Here is a 12,462-nt window from a genome sequence, read left to right as displayed (position 1 = left end):
ACGGTTCGGCTGCATTGTATATTACAGATCTGCCGTAGTTCTTTATTTAGAGAGCCCTGATGAGAAGACCTTTGGAAAAACTGAGAAAATGCCGCCGAAACTGAATACTTTACGTGGATCATAAATATATTCAACAATTAAACAACATCTTCAATTTCTCTTCACACAATACGTCTCCTTGCAGTATCAACACTAATTCGGCTGACTTTTACATTTGATTTAATTCACAGATAGGTTATATTTACACCATAACGGTGCACAGCTGATATAAAAGGACTGTAGTTTTTAAAGATATTACTGATTTTCTTTGAATGTAAGAATGTAAATACTGAGTCTGAAATAGTATAGCAATATGCTGTAAAATTATGTGAAAGCATGAATAAAACGTGTCCTACACTAATAATACAAAGTTATTATGGCTGTGTGTACCTTGTGTGCACCGCCTAGTGGTTAAAGCACGTTATTGAATTATTGTTTTTATGTGTTATAAATAATATAACACATAAAAACAATAATGTACTCTTTTTTCATCAAATATTATTTTAATATTTGAATAAAAATATGAAGAGTACATACTTTCATAGAGGGAAAGTAGAAGGTCTGTGATAGAAATATAGTATATAAATAATCAAGAAGATACTGTAAGTGATCTCTACAATAAACAGTTTAGTGCAGGATGTACAAAGATATTAATAGGAGGAGGTGCAAAACAGAAAAACGAATTAACCTTTATTTAAACATTAAATAACAGATTAAGGTCTTCTTTTAAATAAGAAAAAAAACGTTGGGGGTATCTATCTACAGATAAATATTAAGCCTGACAAAGTACTTAACGTCTAATATATTGCTTTCCTGCAATGTTAACTATGTTGAAGCACTTATTTTAACTGATATTATACATATGAATTATACTCTTATGTATGTAGATAGAATAAGAAATGTGCAGAATATGAATATGTTTAATGGTGGAGGTACACACATATTGATAGATGTCTTGTAATGCACTGTTGAGGAACCTGTGACCCAAGTTTTTCATTCATTGCATAACTACACCGTAGTTGTGTATATGATATGTCAATAAACCTTTGAAAATCTTGAAAGGGATGTGCAAAATAGCCATAATATACAGTCTTTAATTAATTATTAGTAGAGAATAACGAGTAATGAATATAATGTATTACTCGTTTCCATTCATGTCAATTGCAGATACATGTTTAGTCTTCTCAAGCACCAACTATCAAATATCTCTCATGATTGTTGGCACTTGACAATCACCTTACCTGAATTTTACTCAGGTCACGTGTAACTAAAGTCTGATTTAAGGGCTGTTTATATTTCACATAATTAATCATAAAACACTCTGTCCAGCCTCTCTCATCGTCAAACCATGGTTGATAACATTTCATTTAATTAGAGAGTATTCTTCTTTGTCCACCTCTTCCTCCTCCGCTCACTCTCAGCCCAGCTCTTACTCTTGCTTCCATGTTGGCTTCCATTGTTGCTGTAAGAAAGTACTCACCTGTGGTCTTTTTATAGTGCTAACATCCTGATTGATGAGCCAACAATTATGCTATCAGGTGTTTGGTCAGGTGGAAAGTGTTTCTTGATTATTGGTCCATGTGTGAGGCATTTTGAATATTGGTGTTTTAAACCTGCTAACACGTGACTTCCTGTGTCTTACGTGGAGAAACGTGTGCAGTGGTTTGCAAAAAGTGCCATGTTGTGTGCAAATTGTGTGAAAAGCTGAAAACATGTTTACAGTTTTGGAGATTTGAGCTGATGTTTTGCCCTTTGAGTGTCAGTTAAAATAATTGTCCTTTATGTATAATTTTAGTGTGTTAGCAATCGAGAAAAACTGTAACGTAGGCATGAAAATAACAAATTGAGAGAATACAGCCTGTGCAATGCTGGTGCTATGAATACGATCCAAAAACTCAGGCTTGTCTATTTGAATCTGTCTAAGGTTGGAAAAGCGGTGCTAACACAGACCAGATCCCTACTTTTAATTGTTTTGACAAGGACACCCGGTCCAACGTGGTCATGTGTTAATGAAAGGTTTCTAAGGCCATTAAAATCCAGAGGAAGTGCATTAGGCTTTTTATTTAAAATCATTCACCCTCAACCTCACTAGAAGCATTCAGAGAGCAGGTATAAAGGTGTAGCCTGTCATGTTCAATCAGGTACACTCAACTGGGTGTTTCACACATTTGCATTCAGACTTTCTATTGGTCTGGGATCATTCAGATCAGTGTGTGTTTGTATTAAAAAGGAAGCAATGGATCTTGACAGATATGTCAATTTAAATTACCTTAAGCAAGACTGACAGGGAGTGGCGGCTTATATCAAAATAATTGCTGATAAAAAGACTTGTTCCGTTTCTTGTGAGATAAAACTGTTTCCTCTCGGTTTAAGAGACGATGATAGACCATGCTTTACACATCAAATGTCCCTCCAAATCATGACAACATCTTTCCCAAGACCCATATCCACCTTTGTTCAACCCTGCTTTTACAAATTGTCATTATGTCCTGTCAGTTCTCCTTTCAGGAGTCTTTAAAGCAATGTATTGGTAGGTACTAATGCCTGAAATGTCGGTTACCTGTGTTCTTTTATGTATTATGACACTCTTGTATGCCTTATAAACCTTTAATGAATATAAAAATAAGACTTTTTTTTAGTGAATGACACATAAAGCACATCTAAATGTAATGAAAGGAGGCATACAGTATAGGTGCCACAAGAGAGGGAGGGATGAGATGGGAAGATAGCAATGCTGTTGCTCTTTGCCGTTCCCTTGGGGAAGCAGTGAATCAGAAACACATGTGGTAATGTGACCTTGGCCATGGAAGAAGTTGGGGCACATGTTACTGGAGAAGTAAGAATCCCTTGAGGATTGGGATTTGGTCAAACGTAATCTTGCTGGTTATACAGAAGAAAATGAGGATTTCAGTTTGAATTGAAAACTCTGTAAATCCTTTTGTTGTAAATTGTAAAATCGCAGGTTTCTACTGTGCTGCTATACTTTTGTGTTAATTCGTTGTGTTCATGTTGTTGCCTGCAGAGCTTTGGCAGCTGAACAGGACCTGGGTGTTCCAGGCACATGGAGCGTCTCTTCAGCCCCAGACCATGCTGCTGGATGAGAGCCACGACAGGATTTATGTCGGGGCCAAGAATACTCTGTTCTCCCTTAGCCTGGACCAGGTTAACACACACCACAGAGAGGTGGGCCTGTTTTCATCCCTCCCAGTAAATTAGACATTTTGAACTCACATACCCATCGGGCAATAGGTTAGCCAAACATGGATGCACGTGTGCCGCTTCATATGTCTGTGAGATGTTTTAATTAGAAACTAAAAAGATGGCAAGATACCCTTGAGAGATAATTATGCAGTAGTGGATAGTGACTGCCTGGTCACATGTTTAACTATACATCAATGTTGACTTTTTTTTCACAGATCCAATGGGCCAGTACAGAATCTCAGATTGAGGAGTGTTTGATGAAGGGGAGGGAAAAGGTAAGGGACATCCAGTTCATGAATGTATACCAATATGTTCTCAACTGCGTATTGGGTAGTGTGGCTTACATTGATTATCAAGGGAAAAGCTCAAATTCTCAGTTAAAAATTACATTTATATATAAAGTTTATTAAAATTATTCTAGAAAGATAGGTCAATTATATAGATAGACGCTGCCAACACGAGTGGATTCAATTACATATCTTACTGTGCTCATTAACCTCTGTTCAACCTGAAGTATTGATGTATTGATGAGGCAGTTTGGCATTTGGCAGTTTGGCAGTTCTGGCATTTTTCCGCTACAATATTTTCTCCGCTTGTCCTCAATCTGTCTTCATGACCCCTAACCCAACCACCCTCCATCCCACCCACTGCTGCCTGTATCTCTTCCAACAGTCGGAGTGTGCTAACTACATCAAGGTCCTGCAACAGTACAACCAGACCCATCTGCTGGTCTGTGGAACGGGAGCCTTTAACCCAGTTTGTGTCCTGGTCAGAGTGGGACACACAGGGCAGGTGAGTCCTTAACACAGCATTAGAGTTTCACAACCAAACATTCAAATAGTACCGAAAGGTTTCCCCCATCTAGAGATATTTTCAAAGTCAAACCACACTTTGATATTGTGAGGAAAACTTCTGAAGCAATTGGAAACAGGACTCAGAGAGACACGAGGAGAGCTGGAACTTTGATGGCAAACACTGCCTATTTGGAGCTTCGGCCGGAGAATTCACAAGACATGTCATTTGCCACGAGTTGACACAGGTTAAGATGCCAAACCAATTCTCAAGATCTCTACCCCAGACCCATGTATTTAGCTACAGTAGTTCTGAGAGAATAATCAACATTGTGCATAACAAGATAGAATCATAACACCTCTATCAGCTGACGCCAACAGACAGGATCAGGGAGACAACACACTGAGAGCACAGCCTCCAAGGCTACAGGTGCCTGTGCTCAGTGAGGTCAGTATAAACTGATAAACTGGGTCAAAGTTATGGGCGTTGGAAAATATTTCTCCATAAATGTCTTGATCCACGCTGGACATTTCTTTTGGTGTTTCTTTCTTTTCCTGCTTTAAGAACTGTAATTCAGTCAGACAACTCACGTGTTTCTTTAACATGTTTATTAGAAGCAGCATATAGTTGAGTTTGGCATCTAGGCTCGGGCCTCATCAGTCCACAGATATACATAGCACGATGAGTGATGATTAAATAACTAACCCCCCGAGCCTACAGGTGGAAGCTGGGGTGGTGGTGGGGCAGGCAAGCAGCAGCGACGTGGAAGTAGCAGCAATAGCAGCAGCAAGCATTGCATAGAGAGAGATCTGGCAGGTTAAATAGAGCGGCATATTAAGGAAACTCTGTTTGGTTGGTTGTAGAGTGGCAAGGGGCGTTAAGTATGAATGCAGCACAAGTGCTCGAGTTGACTGCCTGAACTAGATCGCAGGCTTCGCCCCATCAGTGGTTGCCTTTTGTGAGCTCCAGATTTTCACTGCAAAGAACTGGTGGAAAAAACGATGTTTTCCAATGGAATTGTTGCATATTTATTTTACATTGTGTAATCCTCCTCGACACTTTAGTGTTTTGTTGGAGTAGCCAAAACCTTTTTCGCACAGTTTCTATGTTTTAGCCAGGAGCTCCTTAAACTGTTAGTACAGCTTGGACTCCGACTACTTGAGTTTATCCTCCTAGCAACAAGGAGTAATGTGAAGGGCGGATATAGAAAAGACAGTGAGTAAGAGAGGGTGGAGTTTTGGTTTTCTTAGAGAAAGACAGAATGTTTTGGCACAAGGTTCTCATTCATTTTGAAACAATTTGACGCATCTACTGTCCAGCTAAACAGGGACAACAGGCCAGGTGCTCCTTTCTGTTGAAGCATGCTCCAAGAGGTTTGTTTAGACTTAGACACACTCAGGGGTCAATTCAAATATGTGTTTTTCTGTGTGTCTGTTGCACAGGAGTGTTTTGCCTGCGCACTGGTGTCCATGCAAAATAGCTTGTATCCATCTGTAGCATGTTTGTCTCTAGTATGACACATTTATCACATATGCCGAACATGGAACAGTCCTCAGTGTGTGTGTGTGTGTGTGTGTGTGTGTGTGTGTGTGTGTGTGTGTGTGTGTGTGTGTGTGTGTGTGTGTGTGTGTGTGTGTGTGTGTGTGTGTGCGTGTGTGTGTGTGTGTGTGTGTGTGTGTGTGTGTGTGTGTGTATGTGTGTGTGTGTGTGTGTGTGTGTGTGTGTGTGTGTGTGTGTGTGTGTGTGTGTGTGTGTGTGTGTGTGTGTGTGTGTGTGTTTCTAGGGTGTATTTAGAGTGTAAAGATCGGAGAAGGTTTCCGCCCTGCATTCCAACACTAGTCCAGTAGGTCGACAAGGCCACTCACGCCATTCAAACAGGAACCATTCATCACTCATATCATTGGAATGCCCTTAGAGAGAGCAAAACTGGGACCGTATAAGCCACTTAATCTCTCTCCAAGGTTGCATAAAGGTCAGACAAACTATAATACTTGGTGTATGAGATTACACCTAGTCTAGGATTACCATAAAGTTTGAGCAGAATAATATTTCCACAATTATAAAAAATACTATTGTCATATTTGCCAATCCCAGATAAACAAATTGAGAGTTTTTGTGCTACTGCCCTAGACATTTAAAAAATCTATTACGTGAGCCTTTTTTAACTATTTTTCTTCTGGTTTTGTGATTATATGATGGATGGGTTTAATACAAGACTGGACTTCTGTTACAGTCGTAGATCGGGCGGTGGTCACAGCGCAGTAGGGTGCCACGGCTAATCATAAATCAACACATGACATTTCTTCTGATCTGCCAGTGACAGTCATAAACACTCTGGTGGCTCAAAAGACATGAGCTTTGATTCTAAAGAGAGTTCAGCTCTATGTGTATGTGTGCAATCACCACCTGGTGTGCAGGGCAATAGGTTCAGAAGAGTAGGAGTAGTGAATTCAATATGATATAAGAGCAGACCATAGTGGGTTATACACTTCCAGACAAAACTCCTTTGTCTGGTCATCCATCACTTCCTGTCTCATCAATCTTTCTTCCTCTTCCTCATCAATCACTTCCTGATCCCTCCTCTCTCTAGTTCAGCTGTATCTCTTTATCACACACAACCTCCTGGTGTTCAAGAAATGGCAAGGAAACAGCTACTAAATGTTTGTTCTGGCTGAATTCATATTCCAGCATATTTGCATCATATTCCTGTATATGAATATATGTGTTTTATTCTCAGGATAAGCTGTTTTCTCTTGAAGAAGACAGCATCATGAGTGGCAGAGGACGCTGTCCATACGATCCTAACAGTCCCTGTACGTCTACACTCTCCAGTAAGTCACTGCTCACTCTGTCACTCACCTACTCAACATCAGTTCAGCACAAAGTGTTTACCTTTAACCAGTCAATACTGCCATCTTGTGGTCCTATATTTAATGCATGTATTTCAATCACCGCAAAATTGGTTTTACAGTTGATAACATATGCATTTTCACTTATTAGGAGGAGAGCTGTATATTGGTCTTTACACTGACTACTGGGAGAATGATGGTGCTTTCTGTCGACTGAACAACCAGACCTACACGCGCACTGAAAGAGACGATAGGCAGCAACTCAATGGTTTGTTTACTAAACTACAAAAAAAGGATCTTAATTTAAATTCAATGGAGTGCCAATATACTTTTTTTGAGGTAAAAAGTACGTTTTCAAAAATGTATGAATCAATAATATTTCAAAACATATTCCAAAAATCAGTACTGGGATATTGCGATAATATTTGCATACATATTCAATTGTTTTAAGAATGTCTATCTTATAACCCTTAAATGAGTGTGAATTGAAATGAAAAGCTTATAAAATGGTTTGGATTAATTGTACATTTTCTGACAAATGATTTTCCCTGCAGAACCTAAATTTGTGGGGTCGGCAGTTATTCCAGACAACGATGATAGGGATGATGATAAAGTGTACTTCTTCTTCACTGAGCGAGTGATGAATGCTGAAGGAGTGAACAAGGCTGTGTATACTCGTGTTGGGCGAATCTGTGCGGTGAGAAAAAAAAGATTTCTGGCCGTTATCCAGCTAAAGCCCAGGAATTGCACTCACATTCTATATCTACCTTCATCTGTCAGAATGACCAAGGAGGACAGAGAATGCTGGTGAATAGATGGAGCTCCTTCCTGAAAACTCGTCTTATCTGCTCTGTGGCTGGACCAAATGGCATTGATACACACTTTGATGAACTTGGTGGGGCTACATGAAACTCTAAGCATGTTTTCTTAATAATTTCATGTTAAACGTTGAGGGTTCTTTTCTTGACAGTAATGTACCTGTTGTATTGTGAGCTCGACCTGCAGCAGTAATACTACCAATTTTTAGTAGCAACGCAAAACACACTCCTGATTGTCTCCTTAAGATGTAGCTACAGCCAGATGGTGTAGTAGAGCTAAAACCTCTCTATTTTAAACAAATGCTATCTGTTTATGTACTGCAGGATAAAAACATTCAACCTCTTTCTAAATCTGTTGAATAATCCTAAAACTTTGAAATTAAAAACCTGTTAATGGTCTGCCTGTCCCTTAATAAACTGCCTTAACCATGTTAACCAGCTGTATGAAGCTGTAACATTAGCACTACAGTGCCTTCGGGCTAAATGCTAATGTCAGCATGCTAACATGCCTACAATGACAGTGCTAAAATGCTCATGATCAGCACATTTAATGTTCACCATGTTGACCGTGTCGAATTTTCCTTAACATTTACCTGAAAAACTCAAATGTCAAACTAGTGTTGCTAACTAAAAGCTCATTTCTAAATGTTGTGTTTCAGAGGATGTGTTTGTGCTCAAGAACAAGGATGGCAAAAACCCAGAAATCTTTGGCCTATTTAGCACAACAAGGTACATGAAGTGTGAGGTCTGCATTTAATCACAGTCCAATTTGTACTATCCCTCAAATAACGTATCAAACCTTCTTTTACAGTGCGGTGTTTAAAGGTTTTGCAGTGTGTGTCTATCACATGGATGATATAAGAGCAGCCTTTAACGGTCCATTTGCTTACCGAGAGAGGCCTGAGCATCACTGGACACCTTATGAGGGTAGAGTCCCCTACCCTCGACCTGGATCTGTGAGTATAAGTCTGAATAAAGTATTGTTAAAGCATATATTGTTTCGTTAGCACCAATCATGTATTCACAGCACTCCCCAATACTCTGTGTCCATGACAGAGGTCCTTTGTGAGGGTAAGCGATGAAAGCATGTAGGACATCTCGGGTAAATGTCAGCACTGTTGTAGCCACCTCAGCAGGTCCTACAGGGACAGTCTGAGCCAGACTAAAGCATGTCAGATTTTCTCTATGCTGCATAAAAGGCCAATGTAATTAATTGCCCCCCTCTGTCTCTGTCCTTACTTTACTTCCTCTCTTTCTCCTCCTCCTTTACTTATCTCGTTAACAGTGTGCCAGTAAAGTGAACGGTGGTGGCTTTTCTAGCTCGAAGGAGTTTCCTGATGAGGTGTTGCGGTTTGTGCGGTCGAATCCTGTGATGTATCGTCCAGTCCTTCCCCAGCATCAAAGACCTGTCCTGCTGCAGACAGAGGGCAGGAGGAAGCTGACCCAGATCGCTGTGGACAGAGTCCAAGCCCAGGACGGACACTACCATGTTCTCTACATCGGAACCGGTACAAAGTCACTAAAAACTGCTTGAAATTATACTATTGGCAAAATAACAGATTTACAGGAGGTACTTTCAACATTTGGGTGCACTAACACCCTTTTTGCCATTGAAATTGTCTTTCTGTTTGCATAAAGTCATTTAAAATATATAAGTGAAAAACAACAGTTTCCCATACACTGAGACAGTTTTTAATCTGGGATTTTGAAGGAAATGTTTTACTTCATTGCCTTTTAAACCTTTTTTTTCATAAGACAAATGTCCTCTTTTGTTAGACGACTCAGTGGTGTTGAAAGTTATCACCATTTACAACAAAGACACAGACTCTATGGAGGAGGTGTTGCTGGAAGAGCTGCAAGTATTCAAGGTACTCTATTTCTAGATGATAAATGTGAAAGCCAAGTAGACTTTGTAACCAAGCAAATTCTAAATTGTACTGCCAAGAAAATAACCTTCCATTATTGCTGCAGTTACATATTAAGCAGATGTGTCTGACTGAAACTGGTTGCTGATTTCCTTTTTTTCCATCATCAGAGGGAAACAAGAATGATTGGGTATTAGGCCGGCTGTGAGATATCTTTAGAATGATTTGAATACATACATTCTATTAATATCGGATACATTTGAAAACCAGACTGCAAGCAGTTGCTGCTGCAATTTTAATTAAATATTTTTAAATGGATAGAAGCATGACGGGGGGTGATAAAGAACTTAGAGTCAGCACTTGTTACTTTTTACTTTTAGCTTTCGAAGAATAATTCTCAACATCAACAGCTACATGTTTTTCTGTTTGCAGGTGCCAGCCCCAATAAAGGAAATCATAATATCACCTAAAAGGGTAAGATGATTATTTGAATGTATACTGTTGTTCATGCAATTCTGTTGTTTAACCACAAGATGTTAACATTGTAACACGTTTTATTACTTTGTATTGACATCATTTAAATGTAATGTTGTGTCCTTGTGGCCATATAATTAAAATGAGGTAAAAACTGCTGAAATATATAAATATAGGCCTAACCAATTCAACTGCCTTTATATTAATCTTCTATGCTTTTGGTTCCACAGCAACAGCTGTATGTGGGGTCGGAGGTGGGTGTGGCCCAGGTCAGACTGCATCAGTGTGACCTCTACGGCTCAGAATGTGCTGACTGTTGTCTGGCCAGAGACCCCTACTGTGCATGGGATGGTCTAACCTGCTCCAGATATTACCCTGCTGGAGTCTACCCTAAAAGGTAACAGCACACACACACAGATACAGACTCATCTTTTCTGTGCGTATGTGTGATAACAGCTGTTAACACCTTTACCAGCTTTTCTGTTTCATCACAGCATCTTGCTCTGAATGTCACAATGCTCAGAGGTTTGCTAAGTCATTATCACAGTCTGTAAAGCCCCTGTCACACTGTCCCGAAATTGACACCCGATGGACACACGATAAAGGAAATGTTCAAATTCGGCTGTGATCGTAGCAACATCGGGCCATTCGTGAGGGCATCTTAAGCCATCGTATGACCGCCGGTGGAGTTTCGGCTCCGGCAGCAACTTCATGAGCGGCAACTTCGTAAGGCACTCGTGAGGGATCTTGTCAAATCGTGTCATCTTCGTGTTATCATCGGTGCATTCACATTCACTCTGATCGGGGCGAATGCCCGATGGCACCGATGATAACAAGATGCCCTCACGATGGCCTTACGAAGGGCAACATTGATACACGAATTCAACACAAAAATGAACCTTCGCAAGGTCCTTCGGCAATTTTTTGGCAAAAGATTTTTCCACCGCTCACGAAGTTGCTGCTGGAGCCAACTCCACCAGCGATACTGTAGCGACCCTGTATAGGATGCTGAGCGTGTCACTCAGGCATCCCCCGTCTCTCTGCCAATCATAGAGCTGCACAGTGATGCTGGTTGAGGTGCGGGCCTGTGGTTGGGGGAGCAGACGGGGGAGGGCGGGAAGTTGTGACGTAGACACTGATATATATATATATATATATGGGTATATGTGGGAGTTAGTGTGAGTGTGAGGTTGAACCCACAAACTGTACATGAACCTGTGATCATCTGTGAATAAGAAGATTTATTAAAGCCTAATAACTAGAAGCCTGTTTCCGACTCCCTTTGTGATCGTTACAATACGATGGCTTAAGATGCCCTCACGAATGGCCCGATGTTGCTACGATCACAGCCGAATTTGAACATTTCCTTTATCGTGTGTCCATCGGGTTGTTTTATTGCACAACAAAATCATGTAAACATATAAATGTAAATAACCCAATTTGTGTTCTGTGAAACTAAAAAGGATATAATATATTATTTTGAAGGACAGTTGACAGGAAGTTGTTGTTGTTATGGAAACAACATTACGGAGAAAACGTAATATTTTCTGCATATAAAGACGGATAAAGTAAAGAACAAAGTCTGAAGATATCAGTACAGTATCATAGTAATGTAACATAATTGTTTTTGGTACTTTCATTGCAGTTGTATGTCTTAAATGTAATGTAAATGTTGCCTTCGTGTGTGGTTCGGGGCCATCTTCGTGCGAAATTCACAATTCCATATTCGTGTGTCCATCGGGTGTCAATTTCGGGACAGTGTGACAGGGCCTTAAGAGACATGACAGCCAGGTGTTGTAATGCCAATCAGTATTCACTTGATCACGCCTCCCTCTTTCTATCTTTTTCTCTCTCTTCCCTTTTTTCTTTCTCCACCCATCTCTCACACTTCCATCAGTTGTTCAAAATGACTCTCTTTTTACTTCCCTCACTCCCATCCCAGCAGACGATTCAGGCGGCAGGATATTCGCCATGGCAACGCCGTTCAGCTGTGCAATGGGCTGCAAATGGATGGTTAGTATACAATGACTGTGTGATGTGTGTGTGTGTGTGCATGAGCATGCTTGTGTGTATTTGATTGTTATCAGAACTGCAAGGGAATGGTGCAGTTCTTCAGAAGCACTTGCCTGACTATGAAAAAATATATGAACTCTTCATGTGTGATTGCTGTTGGATGTGAGAGGTTAGTGTGCTTCTGCTGAGGCGATAGATTGGGAAAGAACCAAACACTCTATTTGTGTTAGCTAATGAAAGGTCAAGTGAGTTCATTCCAATCTCTTGTTTTTCACTATCTTTTATGGTGTGTGTGTGTGTGTGTGTGTGTGTGTGTGTGTGTGTGTGTGTGTGTGTGTGTGTGTGTGTGTGTGTGTGTGTGTGTGTGTGTGTGTGTGTGTGTGTGTGTGTGTGTGTGTGTGTGTGTGTGTG

The 12,462-nt window shown here is 40.3% G+C and overlaps 1 protein-coding gene across 3 annotated transcripts in view; it reads left to right on the top strand.

Moving 5' to 3' along the window:
- sema3e (sema domain, immunoglobulin domain (Ig), short basic domain, secreted, (semaphorin) 3E) overlaps positions 1–12,462 on the top strand; it is a 37,042-nt gene that overhangs the window by 21,280 nt on the left and 3,300 nt on the right. For 2 of the 3 annotated variants that reach the window (XM_034086050.2, XM_034086049.2), the window contains 14 exons: positions 3,062–3,222; positions 3,456–3,515; positions 3,913–4,032; positions 6,770–6,863; positions 7,033–7,149; positions 7,436–7,578; positions 7,662–7,776; positions 8,359–8,428; positions 8,511–8,655; positions 8,985–9,207; positions 9,476–9,567; positions 9,997–10,038; positions 10,269–10,435; positions 11,981–12,051. In XM_034086050.2, the coding sequence (XP_033941941.1) occupies positions 3,062–3,222; positions 3,456–3,515; positions 3,913–4,032; positions 6,770–6,863; positions 7,033–7,149; positions 7,436–7,578; positions 7,662–7,776; positions 8,359–8,428; positions 8,511–8,655; positions 8,985–9,207; positions 9,476–9,567; positions 9,997–10,038; positions 10,269–10,435; positions 11,981–12,051 (1,620 nt within the window). The remainder of the gene's footprint in view (positions 1–3,061; positions 3,223–3,455; positions 3,516–3,912; positions 4,033–6,769; positions 6,864–7,032; positions 7,150–7,435; positions 7,579–7,661; positions 7,777–8,358; positions 8,429–8,510; positions 8,656–8,984; positions 9,208–9,475; positions 9,568–9,996; positions 10,039–10,268; positions 10,436–11,980; positions 12,052–12,462) is intronic. The other variant, XM_034086051.2, reaches the window with a different exon arrangement.

Source organism: Pseudochaenichthys georgianus, chromosome 6 (assembly GCF_902827115.2).
Source record: "Pseudochaenichthys georgianus chromosome 6, fPseGeo1.2, whole genome shotgun sequence".
Taxonomy (NCBI): Eukaryota; Metazoa; Chordata; class Actinopteri; order Perciformes; family Channichthyidae; genus Pseudochaenichthys; species Pseudochaenichthys georgianus.
Note: the sequence above shows the minus strand (reverse complement) of the source record. Positions and strands in the feature narration are given on the sequence as shown.